Here is a 20,443-nt window from a genome sequence, read left to right as displayed (position 1 = left end):
TCACAAAATACTAGTTAGGTTCTTATAATAAGACTGGGGAACTGTATACATCTGAAGATAACTTGGCAGGCGAACGACCTGACTATGAGAGTTTATTCCAATAACCTAACACAAGAACAAGTAGAGTCCATTGTGAATATAATACTTCAATTGCAATAAACATTGTCATTCACACTAACTTCACATATGTTTGCGCCATATTGACACTACGTCAGAGCGCCTCAGGCAAATATCCACGTGACTCCCAGCAACGGGGCAAAAATTCCATCGAGCGCCATTAATTCATTCCCCTTCTTTCACCCCTCCCTTTTATCAACAACCCGCCCCCATAACTACGGCGCGAACTCTTGGAATTTTCTTCTCTTCAAGTTTCTCTCCAAACTATCTTAATCATGGCTGCTGAAACCCCCACTTTCAAGCTCGTCCTGGTCGGTGACGGTGGTACTGGAAAGGTAAGCGCATTCCAGCCTCGCGATCTGATCGTTGATGGGCAAGGGAGTGGCAGCCATCTGCTCGGCGCTCAGTGATGGTCATCTCATGATATTGATGGATACACTGAGCTGCCCTTTTCGTTGCTAGCCTCTGCCCGCGCGCCTGTCAACAATACTGATTATCTACCCAACGGCCCCGCCTCACCGCGACTTCATTACTAACACAGTGAATCCCAACAGACCACCTTTGTCAAGCGCCACGTGACTGGTGAATTCGAGAAGAAGTACATCGCCACCCTGGGTGTCGAGGTGCACCCTCTCAACTTCAACACCGTATGCTATACCCCGCCACAAACCCCGCTTCGCATCGTGTCATGGTGTCATCGTCAACTAACCCAACCTGAATAGAACTACGGTGCTATCCAGTTCGATGTCTGGGATACCGCTGGTCAGGAGAAGTTCGGTGGTCTCCGTGATGGCTACTACATCAACGGCCAGTGCGGTATCATCATGTTCGATGTTACTTCCCGTATTACCTACAAGAACGTCCCCAACTGGCACCGTGAGCGATTCTCTCTCTGATAATGAACCCCTCCGGATTATTTTGACTAACTGAACTTTAGGTGATCTCGTCCGTGTCTGTGAGAACATCCCCATCGTTCTCACCGGTAACAAGGTCGACGTGAAGGAGCGCAAGGTCAAGGCCAAGACCATCACCTTCCACCGCAAGAAGAACCTCCAGTACTACGATATCTCCGCCAAGTCCAACTACAACTTCGAGAAGCCCTTCCTTTGGCTCGCTCGCAAGCTTGTTGGCAACCCCCAGCTGGTACATCATTTTATGCCTTGATTCGAATACGAACCGATCAATACTGACTGATTACCTTTTAGGACTTTGTTGCCGGAATTGCCCTTGCTCCCCCCGAGGTTACCGTCGACGAGAAGCAGCTCGAGGCTTACCGCAAGGAGATGGAGGAGGCCGCCAACCAGCCCCTCCCCGACGAGGACGATGCCGACCTGTAGATCGTTGCGCTCAACGACGGGTCCACGAAGTTTCCGAAATGAAAATTGGGAGTCGCTATCCCTTGTTCTCCCACCCTATGTTCTCTCGAGTCCCATCTCACAATCGACGTGTGGGAGGCAGGGAGTATCCGACTCCCGGGGATTGCCTTTTTTTAGTTTGGGTTTTGCACTGCAAAAGCAAAGTCTCTTCTCCGAAATCACGATACAATGAAAGCGGATGGGGGATAGTCGTGGTTTGAAGACATGCATTTTTTTTCCTATTTGATTTCCCCCAATCTTAGTAGCTTAGATTCTCACATCAAATCGTCCTTTTTTCCCTTTGCGAAATGAGCACACAGCGTCCGAAATGGACGTCCTCTTTCGACAAGATTAAAACTTCTTTTCTTTTACTCTGAAAATCTATTCACCAGATGGATCTAGATCTCTGAAATTCTCGTCAAGTGAATACTAAATCTAATCTACCTGAAAAAGGACTGTAAAGGTTGGCCTTGCAGACATTATTGAATAGCAGCACAACGCTTCTTCCACGAGAGAAAAGAATTAACGCCAGGGTATAGCAGTCATTGGCCCCCAAAAAAAAGAGAACGAAAGAAAGAAAGAAAGAAACAAAAGAAACCGCAAATGATTTCGCCAGATACCCATCACTGGGATATGGCAGAAAATGAAATATCAATCATGTCGTCGGACTACTTCCAGTCTTTGAGATCGAGACCATCCGGCAAAGAGAACAGATGCAATCAAGCATAATTACAAGTCTCTCACACCCTGTGTAACGGATAAGTAGTTAGCAAAGAGTCCAAAACGGGAAAAAAAAATAGAGGTAAACATACGAAGAGATAAGCAAGTTCCCTCGCATCCAGTCGGGAGACATTCATGGTACCGCCCTCATCGAGAGCACCACTAATAAGCTCACGCTTCTGGTCCTGGAGAGTAACAATGCGGTCCTCGACGGTATTCTCAATAAGCAGACGGTGAACGAAGACCTCTCTAACCTGCCCGATGCGATGGGCACGATCAACGGCCTGGTCTTCAATGTACGGGTTCCAGAAGGGGTCGAACATGATGACATGCGAAGCGGCGACGAGGTTCAGACCGGAGTTGCCGGCCTTGAGGGAGACGAGCATGATCTTGCAGTCGGGATCATTGGTGAAAGCCGTTACAGCGGCGTTGCGCTCCTTCAGATTCATGCTGCCGTCGAAGCGGGTGTGGTTCCAGCCGCGGCGGGCCAGGGGGACTTCGAGAAGATCCAAGAGGGAGGTGAACTGGCTGAAAATGATAGTTTTCTCCTCTAAGCCGCGGTCTTCATTGGCTTGGAGGATCTCCAGCGTCTTTGTGATTTTTGTGCTGGGGAACCAGCCCTTCTCCAGGCGGCGAATGTATTTCTTCTTCTCGGCCTTGTTCCTCAAAGCGTCCTTGCGCAGCTGGGCTAGAGACTTCGCCTTCGTTTTCTTCTTTGATTCCGCGTCGCCCTCTTCAGTAGAGCTGTCGGAGTCAGACTCTTCACTGCTCGCTGTTGCTTCTGGGTCTTCGTCGTCATTGGGCTCGTTGGTATCACCGGCTCCAGCGGCAGATTCGGGCACTGAAGTTGGATCGTGGACCTGCTTGAATGCATTGGTGTCGGTGAGTTTCGCAGGGTCCACAGGCCCTCGGCAGTTCTGGCACTTAATCACAGCTGGACCATCGTCTTCGAGGTTGATGGCTCCGTTTGCAGTTGCAGAGTCGGAGATGCGGATCCAGCACTCCGAGCACACATGGTGTCCACATGGAATGTAAATAGTCGCATTTTTGACACTGTCCATGCAGACAGGGCAGGTGCCATCCTCTTCACCGTCATTATCTTTGATACGTTGCACTACAGCAGCAGTCAGAAGCTTAGCGTTGGCGATCTTGTCCACCCCCGGGATAGACGGGGAGGGTTCATTTCGGAAATCCTGCATGAGAAGTGGATGGCAGCATGCCTGCCGAAGACGGAGAAGGAGAACTAGAACATGGCTGTAGTTTCTGCCCAACGTTCCGGAGTCAAGGTATCGGGTGATCTGCCTTTGAGTGGACGTATTGAGCTCCTCATAAACCTGGCTTTCTCTCTCATCAAATACAACATGGACCTTCTCGGTGACCTTTGGTGGGAGTTGCAAGATGGGCTCGCCATCAATCTTGGAGGATTTTGTGCGTCGGAGACAGACAGACTTGACTAGAACGCGTAGTTGCTTCATGACATCTTCGCCTCCCCAACCAGATTTGATGCGTCTCACGAAGTCCTGGATAAATATAAATGTTAGTCAGCCAAAGAAGCATCAATAGTGAACTATAGAGAGTACTAACCGCCTTGAATTTTGCTGGGTTGCTATAAGGCCGAATACGGAGGAATCCCAATAGGGACTGGAAATCTTCGAGACGATTCATCATAGGCGTACCAGTCAGACACCAGCGGTAGGTAGCATTGAGTCGACAACATGCTATTGCCGATTTCGCACTTGGGTTCTTGATGTTCTGTGCTTCATCGATGATGACGCGGTGCCACTTGGCAGCAGGACTGAGAGGACCGGCCGCATTTTTGAGGTCTTGGATTATCGAGGGATCCCGCCCTTCCTCTGCCAACTTTTCCGCCTGGAGCAATGTTTTGTAGTGCGCAGTGATTGTACCAAACGTCGTGATAATGATATCATACCTTTTGAGCTCCTTCCAAGGCCTGCGCCGTTGATGGTAGATCAAGACTGATAATTGGTGCCTTCCCGGCTTGACATGGCGCTGGATTTCAAGTCTCCATTGATCCATAAGTGCCTTGGGCGCAACAATCAAAGTCGGGCGTCGGTCTTCATCCTCGAATGGGCGAGCAACCATCAGTGCAATCGCTTGGATAGTTTTACCAAGTCCCATGTCATCTGCAAGAATTCCTCCTTTGTGGTTGCTCTCTTCTTTGGCCTTCATCCATCTCAGGCCGATCTTCTGGTGCTTCATCAACGTGACTCGAAGAGCACTTGGTGTCTCATCATTGTCCGCTTTAGTTGCCTCTCGAATATCTTTGATACCGCTGAGCAAGTTCTTGATATCTTCAGGAAACTCCTTCTCGTTGTAGGCCCTATATTAAATGAGTTAGAATCAGAACTAGCTGCTTCAAAAGAAAGATGCGGACGTACACTATGTCAGCATCGTCATCGAATATTTCGCTTTGGTTGCGAACCAGGTCAAAGGCCTTGTCAAACTTGTCGAATTTGTCATACTTCTCAAATGTACCCGGCATTGTAGAGTACGGAGGATCACGCGACCAGGGAAGATTTCTGGAGGCAGCTGCTGATGTGGAATATGGCATTGAGGGATTTGACAATTGGGAGGGATAGGCCAACTGCGAAGGATATGGTAATTGGGAAGGATATGACAATTGGGAGGGATATGTCAACTCGGAGGGATATGGCAATTGAGAGGGGTATGTCAACTCGGAGGGATATGGCATCCGCGAGGGATAGGGTCCCTGTGAAGTGTACGGTGATTTGGAATATTGCGAAGGGAGAGATGGAAGGTGGGGATATGAACTGGATGGGCGGGCTGGCTGCTTGCCGGATCGATCTTTGAATGAATCGGCTGTGATTTCTTGAAGATCATCGTCGGAATTGAATGGATTGAGTTTATTGAATGGGGCTATCGGGGCATATGCTTGAGGTGCACGATTGGGGTTTGATGAAAGATGTTCGAGTTTTACCGGTTGACTGCGGTCAGGAATATTCCATGTATGACGCTCATTGGAACGGGGGAGTTGACTGTGATCCTCGTCGGCTTGGAGCGCGCGAGCCAATTCCGCGTCTCGTTCCATTTGGAACTCTGTCTCAATCAACTTCGCCTGCTCCTCGCACTCTTCCCGGAGTTCGTTTACTTCATCTGCATCGTCACCTGCCGCATCGATCCAGTGCTTGTACAAGCGCTGATTCTCGGCAAGGCGGGCTTCTTGTGCAGCATCTATCTCGTCGAGTTTAGATCCGCGAGATTTAGGCTGCGAGGGAGCAATCCTTTTTGATGATCCCTGGATCGTGGGCGAGACCTGAGATAGCGGACGCTGGCGTTTACGAGAATGATCTGGAGAAGGCTGTATCATTGGTGAAGCTGGCAGTAATATCGACTGGCCAGACCCGGCCGCGAAAGGGGAGGGCGCAGCAGAAGGCCAGTGAGGGGACGCAAATGAATCTCCGGGGATTCCAGTGAAAGTGTTGGACGCCTTGCGTGGAGTAGCCGTAGGCGTCCGGACTGGCGGAGTGGGGGATGTCACTTGCGGTGTTGGGGCGGCTTGAGAAGTAGGAACAGGATCACCAAGGAGCGTGGCAACCTGGACTTCCATATTTTTGATGGTATCACGAAGCTCGTCTGCTTCTGCACAAGGACCCCGCGTCGCGAGGAGATCATCGTATATGTATCTGTAGGTATCGAGATCTTCCAAAAGGTCTTTGATCTTGTCCTCTTGGGACTGATCGACCGAAGAAGCCATGGCTCAAGAGCACCTGGCGCTGACCGCGAAATGTTCCAAGACCAAAATATCTGACCAAAATATCCCGATCGTTAAGAGGGTAGAGAGTGAGGATGGCGATGGGTGTGACGGCTAGGGCAGAAGGCAAAATCGTAGACAAATAGAGCTACGACATCAAGTAAGCGTATAGGGTGAAGAGCAAAGTGTTCTGGGAGAGTCAGCCGGTGAAACTTGGGTTCTCATCAGCAAACCGCAAGGCAGAAAGCGGGTAGCGGCAGATGGCAGATGTCACAGTGATGAAGAGAAAGAAAGCAGAGGAGCAACTCATCGAATTGCGTCTCTGTGCCATCTCGTATGGGTATTTGCAGAGGATGTAGACTTACCCCGAGTACTATCGACGATTCACGGGGGAGAATCTGTGGATGACGGAGCGGATTTTCGGACCTCAGGAGCGAGGAGGTGGCGATCGCAGAAATGGGAGAGCCCTCGTTTTTATAGTGCAAACGATCCGATGGAAAGGACATGGGAGTTGATGCTCTTTGCGACCGTTCAGCTGGCCCCGGGGGTCGAAATGTTCACCTCTGCGGGGGCAGTTGAAGTTCTCGCCCAAGATGTCATCCTCTATCGCAGTCTACAGCGACCATGAGGGACTTTGATCCTATTGACTTTTATTGCCTGCAGAAAATTGGCTATCTGGAGAGATATGTTGGAAGACTTCCAGACGATATTAGAAAACATTTAAAAAGACGACAAAAAAGAGATGAGAGAAAGACAAATGATTGAAACATCTCTGATATCATCTTAAACTGACTGGATATTCAGATGGTCCAAGTCCTATATCGGTAAGTGTAGAGGTGTATGAGCGGCCACCTATTCTACTCCCATGTAAATGACCAACCCACTATAAATCCATAGGAACTTCTCATCAAGAGGTTGATCTAGCAATTCAAGTGCTCTCTACAAAGTAAATGTATGGATGTTTATGGTGTTAGAAATTACTTCGTAGAAGGCGGAGACAGAGGCGGTGAACCCTAAAAGCCAATAGTACCAAAGCTCCTAATGAACGCTATCGTCTACTCTGCTTATGAGTACCTGCCAAGGTCCCACGAGGGTGTCTTCTACTTGAGCCTCCTTCAGGCACTGTAGTTTTATTCAATTCCTATATGTCGTACATGAGTATTGAAGTCTTACAGAAAATGTTCATTAGTGATATAGACATATACTTCGGAGTATGTAGGTGATTCTACCTGCGTCGCTGTACAACCTTGATTGACATGAACGCGCGCTCTTATCAGAACGTGATCCTGCGCGTCACGCGCCAAACAAGCTAAACACAGGGCTAGATGAGGCTTGCCCTACTATCCCAATTGGGCACTGGACACCCCGAGGCATCTGGTTCTAGTTTCAGCCATCTCGGAGTAGTTTCAAGATTTCGATCATGACTGTGAGAGGTTGATATGACTCATATGGTGCCTGGGCTGGAGGAGGAATCGTCGAGTTGCATGTTATAAGACAAGAAGGAGTACAACATTCGACGTGCAGCTCAGGCTACAACTGATGCCGATATTCAGACCGGAGGAATATCTCTTACATGTAGCTGAAACGTAAACTAGGGGGATAGACGGGATGCACTATTCAATGTAAGGTCTGGAGAGAGGGCATTTTATTTGAATGTATTAAATTTGCAGTAATTGATCACTTGGAGATATACTGAATTGTTCAACTACCAATCATCTACGTGTAGTGCCCATATTTCAATCAATTGGGTTGCTGCCTCGGTGATATATATCTGCAAAGGGTCTCTGCAGAAACGATCGATCCATCGATGATGGCATCGGAACAGGGACTGGTTCGACTATGGAAGACGAAGCACATCCAAGAAGTTCTCAAGAGCTATCTAGCAAAAAAAGACCTCACCGCATGCCGTCTAGTATCTCGCGAGCTCGCTGTCTACATCGCACCAATCCTCTTCGCAGACATTGAAGTCCGTTTCCGCAGCAGCACTTTCAACAGGCCATCACGGATGGCAGCTCTAGAGCGTATCGGGGGACACATCCAGGCCATGACATTTAAGATCTCACATAATAGGGAGACCTTCTTACCTCCAATCCTGGATCCAATCATGGGGACAGAACAGACGTTCATCTACACACCACAACGATGCCAACATAGTGGCAGCCTCAGGTATGGTAGCCGGCAAATGACAGAGTTATTAGTCAAGCAGTACCCGCCTCTGTTCCATGCATCTACAAACATCCCATCATTTGTCCAGGCATTGACGATGATGAGCGGCTTGCAACATCTGCGAATCTCCTGCGAGGGTCAGCTACCAAGCCATCGCTACCGCCGAAGTGTAGTAGATTATGCATTGATCTCATTGCGAATGGCAATCGAGCAAGCACCATTGAAAGATCTCCACACCCTGTCATTATTATCAGTCCACCCAGGAGCGGTCCTTTACCTGCGTCCAGCTCTAGGATTTGGTGCTTCGCCTGCATCCTGCAAGCGCTGGTCCCAGATCCGCAAGCTCACGGTCCACATGACGAATTTCGGCCATGAGCCAGGTCAACCGACGGACCACCTCAAGCTCCTCCATGCATACCTAGCAAGCTTCCCATCTCTGCGAAGACTGGTCTTTCATTGGGAAGGCGAGAGGGGCCTATTACCTCTATCACTTGCAACAGAGCTGAGCCTCAACAGCAAAGCCACAGGAAAGCCAAGTCAAGCATGTCCTCAGAGATGCGCGTCACCCTTACGGCCATTGAAATTCAAACATCTTCAGCAGATGGAGCTGGTCAATGCAACAACGGACGCGTCGCAAGTGGCGTCTTTCATCCAGGAGCACCGGAGTTCCCTACGCGAGTTCAACTTCGAAAACGTGGTGCTTCGCAGCGGAAATTGGGACGACGCGCTCGCGCCGTTGACACGACTCAGCGGCAGCGAAGGGTGGAAGCAGGGTCAGCGCGACACCGACACCGTGGATGTGCCAATAGTGTTGAGTCTAGCGGGAGTCAGCCAGAAACAGTTATATAAGGCGATTTGTGCTCTGCAGCAACAAAAGGGACCGAGAACGCTGAGAAATTTGGCCAAAGCGCGATCCCGGACACGTGAGCTGCTGTTGGGAAGCCCGGATCATATGAAGCGGCTGCTTCGGTCTTCGGTGTTTAGTTGGCGGTGACGTCAAGAGCAAGGGGTACGTAAAGTTCTCTCCCGAGGAAGGAATGGCATAGGCTAAGACCAACAACCGTAGTAGTGTCGCGGCGAATACCGCATTTGTGAAACTTTCAGGTCCCAATGCAACCTAAGCGTGGTTCGTGTGGAGTCGGGGGGAATTCATGGGGGCGAACTGTCAACACGGGGAAGACTGAGAGAGGGACCAAGACTATGAACAGTAATAGAAATGCAGATCCTAGTCAATCCAGACAGAATCCTGGAGAAACGACAACAAATAGAGCAAAGTAAAAAGAAGAATCACAGACACTGAGCTTCGGAGGAAAGTGTGGGGGCCTCGGCACCCGTGGAAGCTGAAGGCAGTTCACATGCTCTGGCAGATTGTCATTTATATTCGCTCACCCGCCTTCGTGATTTACCATCACCTTGTACTACCACTACATCCACCATGTCTCTCAAGATCGGTATGACCCCCCCCTTTTTCTGACTATAACAGAACCCAGCTAATGAAAACAGATTCCCACCCCTCGTCCGCCGCCTTCGACGTGATCAACCAGACGCTCCAGGCCAACGAAGCCAGCCGCAAGGATGCCATCAACCAGGCCAAGGCCATCTTCGCCTTCAATCTGAAGAACGCTAGTGGTGAGGAGGCTTCTTGGTACCTTGACCTCAAGAACAAGGGCGAGGTTGGACAGGGTCTTGCTCCTGCTGGCAGCAAGGCTGATGGTGAGTCTACGTTCCTGATTTGCGGTTGATCTTACACAGGCTAATCTCTCTTCGTCAATAGTGACCCTCTCCCTCTCCGATAATGACTTCGCCCAGCTCGTTTCCGGCAAGGCCAACGCCCAGCGTCTGTTCATGGGCGGCAAGCTGAAGATTAAGGGTAACATCATGAAGGCCACCAAGATGGAGCCTATCCTGAAGAAGGCCCAGGTCGGTGCCAAGCTGTGAAGATTATATACCCGTTTGAGAAATTATATACCAAGTCCCTCATCTAGGGCGCATATTTTCGGCCTTCTATTCGGATAGTTCGGTTATTCAACTCCGAGTATAACAAATGATCTTAATATGTACCGGGGACGGATCATCGCTGTTCGGATCGATGAATTCTAACTCTACAAGTCTCGCACATGCCCTTGTCGCGAAACCCGCCCCTGATCCAAAACCACAAAGTAATCCGCATCCTTGACAGCTTCTATGCGATGCGCAATCGTAATGACAGTAGACTGCTGCAGCTCCTCCCGGATAATCTGCTGAATCTCAAGAGAAGTCTCAAGATCCACGGAAGCAGTCGCCTCATCGAGAATGACAATTGCGCTTCGACGAAGGACAGCCCGTGTCAGAGCAATAAGTTGCCGCTGACCCTGGCTAAGGTTCCTCCCTCCAGCCTCAATGTGCGTCTCAAGATTCCAGCCGTGCCGACTACAGAGACGCTCCAGGATTTCGTTGCACAGCTCATCGGAATAATCGCCTGTCGGGTCCAGATTGAGTCTGATGCTACCGGGGAAGAGAACAGGATCTTGCGCGACGAAGGTAACTCGGGTGCGCAATGCTTGTGTGCTGACGTCGGCGATATTGATGCCGTCGATGAGAATGCGACCGGACTCGGGTCTGATGACGCTCAGAAGTGACATTGCCAGTGTGGACTTGCCGCTGCCAGTACGGCCGATAACCGCTGTAGTGGATCCCCCGGGGATGCGAAGAGAGACGTTTATAAGTGAAGGATCGAGATGTGGTGCATAACGAAGAGTTGCATCTTCGAAGACAACGTCGCTACCGTAAGTTGGCCATGCGGCTGGGGGAACGATGGTCCCAGGGGTTTCTTCTTCGATGTGGAGTAACTCGTCGACTCGTTCCACCGACACAAAGTCCATTTGAAGTTGGCCATACTGCTTGCACAATGCATGTGTGGAATCGACAAAGTTGTTGGCGGCAATAAGCACAAAAGCTACAAGTCCTGGTGTGGTATTGGTATATAACGCCAGAGCTGTTAGACAAAATGTTGAGCAAGCCGACAGGCCCTCAAAGCGGTACATGAGCCAGCTCTGGAGAGACCAGTAAAAATGGTCCATTCCCTGGAATTTGTCAACCACAGATATGACCCTGTTCTGGAACTGCGATTCTGCGTGGAAAGCTCGGACAGTAGTCAGACCGTGTAATAGCTCGCCGAAGTTGGACAACAAAGGACTTAGGGACACCATTTCGAGTCGTCGTAGGGACTGAGATGTGGGGAGGAAACGCAGGAATACCGAGACAAATGCGACTGTGAGAACTAGTGAAAATAACAAAAACACTGGGGTAGCGGTGGCGATTACCAAGACAGAAGAGATCCAAGTGATAGCCTGGAACGCAATCACCTGGAATTGCTCACTAATATTGCCATCCACGACTCCAATATCAGATGTGAGACGGTTCATCAAGCGCCCAAGAGGAATTGTATCTTTAGAATTGGTTAGCTTTGTCCTGTTGAGTCAATCTATATAGAACTTACCCAAGTATCGGAAGGTCGCATGGCTGACTCGGACCAAGACCCGTCGGAACAAGGACTGCCCAGCATAATAGACGATGACCAGCATTAAAAGCTGAGCGACAAGGAGTGTGACTGCTTGGAAAGAGATGATGGCAAAAAATGTCCATAGCCAGGGTTGGACATCCTCACGCGGAGATGGTAGTTGGGCTATGGGGTTCGGAGGCGTAAAGTGTGTACCCATGCTCAAGCTCAAGACTGGCCAGGTGCTTTGCGCTGACCTCTCACTCCAGTTTGAGAGATCCCCTCGAAGAGCAGTTGTCCGCTCATACGCTTCTCCCCACCCTTTCAGGAACCATGATTGCCCGACAGCCATCAGTCGGTAGATCGCCAGGATCAGGACGAGGGTAAGCCACCATCGGTACTTTCCGGCCTTAACATAATTCCAGTACACTCGGGCCTTGACACCCCCGTCTGCCCGATGCTCTTCCTCGATGAATTTATCAGGCACGGCAGCTGTCTCCTCCTCGAGGGTGGGTTCCGCTTCCGCTTCTGTTTCGTTTTCAATGTCGATAGATTCCAGAGAAGACTCGGTCACGTCAAGCTTGAGGGTATCCTTGTCGTAGACAGTGGCATGGTTTCCACAAATATTGATAATTTGATCCGCAATTTGACGAACCAACGCAGTTCGATGCGTCACTAGAACGATAGTTCGATCTTTCATCAAAGGCCCCGAGAAGCACTTGCGGACTATCAGCTCCGCAGTATTGTGATCTAACGCAGACAAGGGATCATCCAAAAGCAGGACCCGCGATGCGCTATAGACAGCTCTTGCCAGAGCTACTCGCGCTTTTTGTCCACCTGATAAACCAATGCCATTTTCACCCACAAACGATAAATCGCCATGTTTGAACTGAGCAAGATCTGGAAGTAAGGCGCAGGCTTCTAGCGTCCGCTTGTAGCGCTGGTCGTGGTAGGGAGCGGAGAATAGAATGTTATCACGAATACTCATGCTTTGCAGCCACGGTGTCTGGGCGCAATATCCCACCATTTCGTTTGGAATATGCGCTGAGCCGGCAAGTCTATCGAGTTCTCCTAGAAGAGCTTGCAGGAAGGCGGTTTTTCCAGCACCGACCTTGCCAGTGACAACAGTCAGTCCCTTGGGGATAGTGATATTGATATCAACAAGGACGGGTGAGACCTTGCCTGGCCAGGCAAACGAACAAGACTGCATTGAGAGTGGAGTATCGTTCGCCGGGGGTTCAGAAGGCAGATTCTCCTTGTCTGGTTCGGACATGAAGTCCTCGATACGTCCAAGGGCAATGAAGGCATTGATGAATGCTGTGATAAGACCAGGAATATCCCGAAGACGAGTCTCTAGCATGGTAAACAACTGTAATGCGGGAAAGATAATATCAATCCGCAGCTCATGCCCGGCCAACAAAGTATATGCGTACAACGCAACCACTGGAAACACGCCACTGGCGAAAGCGTTGATAAAGCGAATCAAGATACTCCATAGACTAGTCACAATCCGAATATTCAACTCATGCTGTCGGGCCTCCATTACCTGCTGAAGCCAGTGATTCTGCCACCCGTACCATCGCAGGTGACGGATTGCTTCCACAAATTGCGAAGTTATTTGGAGTCTTGTATCCGTTGCCACTCGTCTAACTCGCTCCCAACGAAGAAGAGCTCTGGTTACCAGGGCATTCATGATCTGTGCAACCAGGACCGCTAATATCCCCAGGAAACAAGATGGACCAAAGAGTGTCCAGACAAGGAAGGTAGCGATCACGAGTCCTAGTGGCTTGTCAATCAACGAGTCCACCTCCCAGAATCTCTGTGCAACTTCATAAACATCTCCGCGCAAGAGGTTGAAGATTTTGCCAAGTGATGCAGCTTCTTTAGCTTGTTTCTGTGGCTCCTTTTGATTGCGAGAAGTGATACGTTGCCAGAAACCTTCCACGGTTTTGGTCGGGGGTTCACTCTCTTGAACTCCGGCCTCATCATTGACGCCATCTTGCTCGTCGGATGATACTGGATCGCCCTCAATCATCAGTCCAGAAATGTTTTTTCGCGAAAGGGCTTTTTCGTAGACCATCATGATCATTTCACCCCTCGACCGTTCATAGCATCGTCTCCCGTACCACAGAAGTAACACTTGAGACTGTGCAGCGACAAGTCGAAGAGCGAAGGACATGAAAGCATAGGTCAAAGGGACGCGTTTTGGTCGGGACGGGTCTTTCATGGCCTGCAATAGTTGCTGCAATAAAACGGGAGTAGAAAAGTCTATGAAAATTATTAGCGACATAAGATAAAAGAAGACATCTAAATCCATACCACATATCATCTGGACAAGCGATATGGTTGAGATGATTAAAACATCAATTCCATTGGCTCTCAACAGCCGGCTGAGGACAGAACCACGAAGTCGACGAAACTTTTCATGTAGACGTGCATGTTGAAAGTCAAATCCAAGGAGCCAAACATCTCGTTCATGAAGCTGTCTTTTGCGCCCAGTTGAGATCAACGGTGCCATCCAAGACACTGTGAGGAACTGCCAGAGCCTCAGATTATCTTCTGGGGTGCGAAAGTTATTTGATGGCTGTTGACCAACAGCGCTAATATCTATCGATGGCAAAGACGGTTCGCGGAATGACATTAGGAGGATTGTTGCACAGGCTGCTGCTGCTGCCCCTGCGGCAATGTAGCGAGCAACAATCTTGAATTTCGGGCATACATCTGGGTGAGTAGCCAAAGAAAGTTCAATTGTAAATGCTAGAAAATAATACGAAAGCATCGAGATGGAACATGATCTGGGCCGCTTGACTGCGACCAGAATAGATGCTGTGGCCTAAAGAGGGGTATCAGTAATTGATACTCCCAGAGACGGGAAGAACCGACCCATGAGAGAACAAGCGCAAAGGCCGAGGCGTCAATTGTCGGAGGAACAAATTGAACTGTCTCGGCTAGAAGCCCAGTAGCCGAAAATAGAAGGAGAGAGATAGTCCATTGCAATGATTGCTTGGGCTGATCTAGCGGGAGATCTTGAGTATCATGTTGCTCAGACACAAAAGGAACAGTCCACTTGGGGCGCCATCGCTGGCAGGAGTATTCAAGTATATGGCTTAATGCAATAAGCAACACTATCATGGCCGGGATACATGCTAGGTATGGCAATGCACAAGGTGATAGCCACGCATTGTGCGAGTCCTGGATTGGTCAGACGGTGCGAGCGGAAACAGGGGCCCGCGAGTTCATACCCAGAATTGGTCACACTGGGAGCTGGATGCACCTTCCAGCGGAATTTGATTCATGCTTGGTCCCAAGTGCAGTGGCAACTCTTCGCGGTAGCCTTGGGGACCTCACGAAGCAACGTGGGGCCGGATCAATATTCATCCTCGTGGCCCGTGCCATCTATACAGGCGGGTCAGAGTTTGGAATTTAGTTCTCGCCTAGAACATTATATAGAGAGTTAATAAACCGTATACTTGTTTCAATGGTGTTGCAATTAGAGCTTTTGCCTTGCAAAGCATCCTGAGTCTCTCAGGCGGCCTTACGGCTTCAATGGGCGGACTGGCGGAGTCATCCGCCGCGGGGCGGGCCGCCCATTCGCAGTCTGGATGGACCTCGTCACAAGCAAACTACATTTTTAATAAAAGCTACTAAGGCTACTAATATAGCACAGGAAAGGCTGAAGGATCTCCCCAATACCTGGCGCGTGGTACTGATTTATGGCTGAAGCAAGGCAAACTGCTGATCCTGACAACAGAAAAATGCGATATTAAAGCGGCTGCATAGCCCGCCTGAGAACTCGTGTTTTACTGTGTAATAACACAATGATCCCATGAATCTCCTGCATCAAAGAACCGTCCACGGCAAATCGCTCGATGGTCTCTATCGTGTTCTTCTGCAAAGTATCAATATCCGGTACCAAGTGGGCCAAAGCTGGACAAACAGAGCCTAGGGTCAGGAGAAGAATAGAAGAGAACATCCTAAAAGAATCAAACATTAGTTGAGGCCAAGTATGAAGTATCTCGTGGACGTACGTATGAATAATGATCTCCGCGCAAAATGACGGGCCCATCAGTCTCCGCGTTGAGGCATCCAGATACGTTCGACAATTGGCTATGCTAGACTCGCACTGTTTGAGTACCATAGGTGGAACATCATTCTCAGGCGAGGAGTCAATTGCACAAAGAAGAAATGGTCTAGTTATGATATCCTTGGCGGAGTGAAAGCGATGGAGCATATTGAGTTGAAGGCCAGTACATCGAGACGGATCGTTCATATCTGGTTTAATTGTCCGCGGTAATAAGTCAAACCAATTGTCGAGCTGTCGGGCAAGCTCTTGGGAGACATTCAGGATCGCAGAGAGCGATTGGAAGTCATACGAGGGACTGTCGCTTGAGACTGGCTGTAGACCGAGGCTGCGCCTTGTCCAGTCACTTCCGTACATAGTGTGGTGTACTCTATTTAGTAGGCGACGGATGGATAGTTCGGCGAGGAAGACGTGTGTTTCTTTGGCGTCGTTATTTGCAAAGGTTGGGAAAGGTGTCAGATCAATTACATGTTCGATACCACTTCGTGGTAAATGGTGTTCAGCTATCAGATCACTGTTATCAATATCAGCATCAACGTGATTTACCCAGATGGGACCAAGAAACCAACCACTCGGTGTCGAACGCTGCCCATGATAGCAGAATAATGCTGGATTTGAGGTCATGATTATCTGCCGAAGCTTGGCTTCTATCCCAAACAGATGCTTGATCAATAGCTGAAATCAAACGGAAGGACAAAGAGCATTAACGAACCGGCTATTTAAATACTGGATACTGGTGGAAGCCATGTGGACCAGTTTCCATGATTGCAGAGGGCGTAAAAGAAACCCAAAATATTTCGAAATGAGTATCAAACTCTGGGGAAGAGTGATCGTGGGACAAAATGACAGTAAATATTCGTTCATCAATATCTGCAACGCAGGTGAGATGAAATCTGCCCCGGGCACCCAGTATGGAGACTTGGACTTTATCGGGTCAACCTGCTCGAGAGCTGCAGAGCCTAATGCAAGAACTGCAAGGCATAGTGCAGAGTCACAGTCAACACTCAGACCGGCCCTAATATGGTGATCGTAAAGCCCCAAAAATTGGTCTTTGTCAAGGATTGGCATCTCAACGTGGACGTGTTTGAAATACGCCTCCACCAGTGGATAGGTGCTCGCTTCATCGAGGATTGGCAACTGACTCGCTGTAATTGTACCTGGAACAAAAGATAGCTGGTGTGGCATATGCCTTTTTGATTCTGCGCGTATAAACAAGTCTGGGGGAAACTCTCCGAAGAGCGCCTTTACTCTAGTCATATGCAGCATATATTCGGTTGTTGTTGTGTGACCGATGGGAATACTCATGGGTGGTATATCATGTTCAGGTGGTATGAAAGTAGACGAATTCGTACTGATAAGCTGGGAGATATCCGCCGGGTTTGGTCTTGCCGGGGACGAAATCAACATGGTAGAGGGATGAGAAAAGTCCGCTCTTTCATGCTCAGATGACGACGGGAGTGTGAAATCACCACTTCTTGTTTCACCAGTCTGGGGTGTTTGGGGGAGTCTCGGATTACTCCATAAGAAGTTCTCAATTGCATCAAGACGGCGAAAGAACTCCAAGGAGGAAGTTTCCCCTCGAGGCCTGTCGGGGTTCAGTAACGATGGCGAAACCTGAAGAATACGGGTGTCTCACCTCGCAGTATCAGCTTCATTATAAACACAATCAATACCTGAATCCTCACAGAGGCTGCAAGAGGGTACCGCACCATTGCAGCGGCGTTTCCTGCTTGTCTATCAGCATGAGGAAACTTGGTCATAGGAGTAAGGGGAACCTACCGCCTGCGACAATAGTTGCATGCCAAAGAAGCACGCTTACGACCAGTTTCCATGTAGCAAATGGTATGGGCTTCAAGGCTTAAAGCCACCTAGATGAACCGTGTTGGCGTTGATGTCGATACAAGGCGGGAAACTCCGCCGGGAACCCGCTTCCACCCGTGAACAGATTTTGTCCCGCCTTAGTCATCGACACTTCCGCCCGCTCGCCCAGCCCTGGGCAAAGCTTACGATAGAAGAAAGATAACTTTAATCTTATTTAATGCTTAACAGCTCATCAGCCCTTCCAATATTGTTTTTCGTTCTCTCCTCTTTTATTTACTGGGGAAAATCTCTCTTCGACCTGGACATCTCCATCTCCATATCCCTTTGCAGTACGGAGAACGGAGGACACAACGCCCCTTGCCAAGAACACCAACCCACACCAAGGCCGTTTACCAGTCTTCTTTGGCTTGGTTCCTTAGGTATATACTATTGTACAATTAGGCTGACACCTAATCAAGATCTTTGTGTTCAAGGTCATTACTTGTTAAATTCAAATTATCTGAAGCCGTAGACATGGCCGCGTTTAATAATGAGATTCAAAGTTGTTTCGGGCCGATCTTCGGGAAACTCTCGGCTCCACCCGAGTTCCCCGGCTTTCAGAGATTTTTTAGGGCTTGATCGAGATCGGGATTACCCGATTCTTTTCAGTCTTTGAAACATATTGAGAGATATTAAAGTTAGAGTCTAAAGTCTCGACTAAGTCGCGTGGAAAAACCACCATGTCGGACGAAAAGTATGTTGCGGACAGCAAGATCGAGAGACCACTCGAAAAAGACGTGGAGAAAAAATTGGACGCGACGCAATTGGAGCCCTTCGGAAATGAGGACACAGCGGACGTCAAGTATCGGACTATGAAATGGTGGTGAGTTTTTATTTCCTGCATAAAGATTGTGAAATCGATCATGGACATGGCTAATCAAGCTGAAAAGGCACTGTGGAATGCGTGAGTAGCTAAATTTGAGATCAAAAGCTTGGCTCCTAACATCAATTTCAGTCATGATCGCAGAGAATGTTTCTGTCGGAATTCTGTCTTTGCCATCCGCAGTGGCTACCCTTGGAATGGTTCCGTATGTATTCTCTTCGACAGCTTCGAAATCCCATGACTAACAATGTTAAACAGCGCTGCTATCATGATTTTGTTCGTCTCTGCTCTTTCATGGTATACCGGCTACGTCATTGGCCAATTCAAATTTCGCCATCCCGCAGTTCACAGCATGGGAGATGCCGGCGAGATCTTGATGGGTCCTTTCGGCCGTGAGTTGCTAGGACTTGGCCAGCTGCTGCTGTTGATCTTCCTCATGGCGAGCAACATTTTGATGTTCAACATTCTGATGAATGTATTGACCGATCACGGTACCTGCACGTTGGTGTTTGGTGTCGTTGGACTGGTCATCTGCTTTTTGGGTGCCTTGCCTCGTACCATGGACAAGGTCTACTGGATGTCCGTCATTTGTGAGTGCAGTCATGACACTGTTCAACTCAGATGAGAACTCAACTAACGTGTATGAAGCATTCTTGAGTGTCTTCGTTGCGACAGTGTTGACCATGATCACCGTGGGAGTCGAGAGCAAAGGACATGTCAAGAACGAAGCGACAACGGATGTCAGCTTCCGCGAAGGCTTTTTGGCGGTGACAAACATCATCTTCGCTTACCGTATGTTAAACAGTGAAACGCCAAATGATGACGGTCACCAGCACTTGAAATAAACCGAGCTAATCCAGAGACCGATCTTATAGTCGCCCACGTTGCGTACTTTGGCTTCATGTCTGAAACAGAAGACCCACGTACGTTCAACAAGTCACTCGCCATGCTTCAAATCATCGACACCACCCTGTACCTTGTTAGTGCACTGCTCATCTATCATTACGTGGGACCGGAGACAGCCACCAGCGTCGGCGTGCAATCGCCTGCCATTCTCTCTCTAAGCCCGTTGATGGGCAAGATTGCCTGGGGTCTTTCAATTCCAACGGTGAGTTTATTCTTTTGGTTCGTCTTCTGTATCCCACTTACTGATTCAATACAGACAATTCTTTCCGGAGTTGTCTTGGGTCACGTCGCGTGCAAATACATCTATGTGCGTATGTTCCGTGGGTCAGACAAGATGCATGGCCGAACCTTCCTGTCGATTGGGTCCTGGGTCGGTATCTGTCTCGCAGTCTGGGTTGTTGCCTGGGTCGTGGCAGAATCTATTCCCGTGTTCAATGATCTGCTGAGTCTGATTGTAAGTTTATCGAATCTCACTCGACCGGGAACGTTTGCTGATGTGGAGATTACAGAGTGCGGTCTTTGGAAGTTGGTTCAGCTGTAAGATTGGCCCCCCTTTCCATCATTGAATTTCTCAAGATCTGAACAAGTGCTGACGTATCATTAGTCGGACTCCCGGCGATCTTTTGGTTCTATATGAATAAGGGCCGTTACTTTCAGAACTGGAAGAAGACTGTTTTGACGATTACCAATATTTTGGTCTTGGCTATTGCCTTTGCTATTGTAGGTATGCCCCTACTTATATCCAGTTATGGTGGCTAATCCTTTCCAGTGCGGGTTGGGACTATGGGTGTCAGGAGTCGCCATTCACGAAGACTCCAGTTCCAAAAGTTGGTCTTGTGCCAATAATGCGTGATTGGAGAGTTGAAGTTTGACGTATTCGAATACTAACAGAGCCAGACTCTGCCGAGTCTGCACATGGCATGTCGGTTAATCTGCAACTGGTTGGCCACAGACTCGAAGAAAAATCGTTGGCGATGGCGGATTGTCATCTGAAAGCCATCGCCCCGTGAATAGGACGAACCAACACGAACTCAGACATTATGGCTCCAATATCAACAGACGTGATTTGAGATGGGATATGCAGAATCACGGCCTTGGCGGTAGAAAGCAATTGTGCGTAGAGTGGCCGTTGCACCAGGACGAGCGCGCGATTGGATGAGGCAAGCTCTTTCTAACCAGAATCTAACGAGGCCGGAGACTCGCA

The 20,443-nt window shown here is 49.1% G+C and overlaps 7 protein-coding genes across 7 annotated transcripts; 4 read left to right on the top strand and 3 right to left on the bottom strand.

The window, feature by feature from the left end:
* Positions 1 to 392: 392 nt before the first annotated feature.
* On the top strand, positions 393 to 1,521 carry N7518_010363 (Ran family GTP-binding nuclear protein; the record flags this gene model as incomplete). The annotated part of the gene is made up of 5 exons (XM_057191289.1): positions 393 to 452; positions 672 to 764; positions 840 to 993; positions 1,055 to 1,260; positions 1,323 to 1,521. 5 exons carry the CDS (start codon positions 393 to 395, stop codon positions 1,452 to 1,454), a joined length of 645 nt encoding a protein of 214 aa, XP_057037425.1. The 3' UTR covers positions 1,455 to 1,521.
* A 680-nt stretch (positions 1,522 to 2,201) lies between these two features.
* Positions 2,202 to 5,928, bottom strand: N7518_010362 (uncharacterized protein; the record flags this gene model as incomplete). Its single annotated transcript, XM_057191288.1, has 4 exons — positions 2,202 to 2,219; positions 2,285 to 3,712; positions 3,777 to 4,533; positions 4,592 to 5,928. The coding sequence occupies 4 exons, from the start codon at positions 5,926 to 5,928 to the stop codon at positions 2,202 to 2,204; spliced, it is 3,540 nt and encodes a 1,179-aa protein (XP_057037424.1).
* Positions 5,929 to 7,735: 1,807 nt separating this feature from the next.
* N7518_010361 (uncharacterized protein) lies at positions 7,736 to 9,085 on the top strand (the record flags this gene model as incomplete). The annotated part of the gene is made up of 1 exon (XM_057191287.1): positions 7,736 to 9,085. The coding sequence occupies one exon, from the start codon at positions 7,736 to 7,738 to the stop codon at positions 9,083 to 9,085; it is 1,350 nt and encodes a 449-aa protein (XP_057037423.1).
* Positions 9,086 to 9,526: 441 nt separating this feature from the next.
* Positions 9,527 to 10,029, top strand: N7518_010360 (SCP2 sterol-binding domain-containing protein; the record flags this gene model as incomplete). The annotated part of the gene is made up of 3 exons (XM_057191286.1): positions 9,527 to 9,542; positions 9,595 to 9,804; positions 9,866 to 10,029. 3 exons carry the CDS (start codon positions 9,527 to 9,529, stop codon positions 10,027 to 10,029), a joined length of 390 nt encoding a protein of 129 aa, XP_057037422.1.
* A 164-nt stretch (positions 10,030 to 10,193) lies between these two features.
* On the bottom strand, positions 10,194 to 14,865 carry N7518_010359 (uncharacterized protein; the record flags this gene model as incomplete). The annotated part of the gene is made up of 5 exons (XM_057191285.1): positions 10,194 to 11,518; positions 11,570 to 13,837; positions 13,889 to 14,402; positions 14,453 to 14,761; positions 14,812 to 14,865. 5 exons carry the CDS (start codon positions 14,863 to 14,865, stop codon positions 10,194 to 10,196), a joined length of 4,470 nt encoding a protein of 1,489 aa, XP_057037421.1.
* A 467-nt stretch (positions 14,866 to 15,332) lies between these two features.
* On the bottom strand, positions 15,333 to 17,482 carry N7518_010358 (uncharacterized protein; the record flags this gene model as incomplete). The annotated part of the gene is given in 5 exon segments (XM_057191284.1): positions 15,333 to 15,543; positions 15,598 to 16,325; positions 16,338 to 17,235; positions 17,287 to 17,376; positions 17,430 to 17,482. 5 exon segments carry the CDS (start codon positions 17,480 to 17,482, stop codon positions 15,333 to 15,335), a joined length of 1,980 nt encoding a protein of 659 aa, XP_057037420.1.
* A 708-nt stretch (positions 17,483 to 18,190) lies between these two features.
* On the top strand, positions 18,191 to 20,092 carry N7518_010357 (uncharacterized protein; the record flags this gene model as incomplete). Its single annotated transcript, XM_057191283.1, has 10 exons — positions 18,191 to 18,333; positions 18,401 to 18,414; positions 18,466 to 18,538; positions 18,592 to 18,923; positions 18,982 to 19,125; positions 19,209 to 19,441; positions 19,496 to 19,693; positions 19,749 to 19,776; positions 19,844 to 19,959; positions 20,009 to 20,092. The coding sequence occupies 10 exons, from the start codon at positions 18,191 to 18,193 to the stop codon at positions 20,090 to 20,092; spliced, it is 1,365 nt and encodes a 454-aa protein (XP_057037419.1).
* Between the last annotated feature and the right edge of the window lie 351 nt (positions 20,093 to 20,443).

The sequence above is a fragment of the Penicillium psychrosexuale genome (assembly GCF_028828465.1).
Source record: "Penicillium psychrosexuale strain IBT 29551 chromosome Unknown utg000006l, whole genome shotgun sequence".
In the NCBI taxonomy this organism is placed as follows: Eukaryota; Fungi; Ascomycota; class Eurotiomycetes; order Eurotiales; family Aspergillaceae; genus Penicillium; species Penicillium psychrosexuale.
This window is presented reverse-complemented; position numbering and strand designations above follow the sequence as displayed.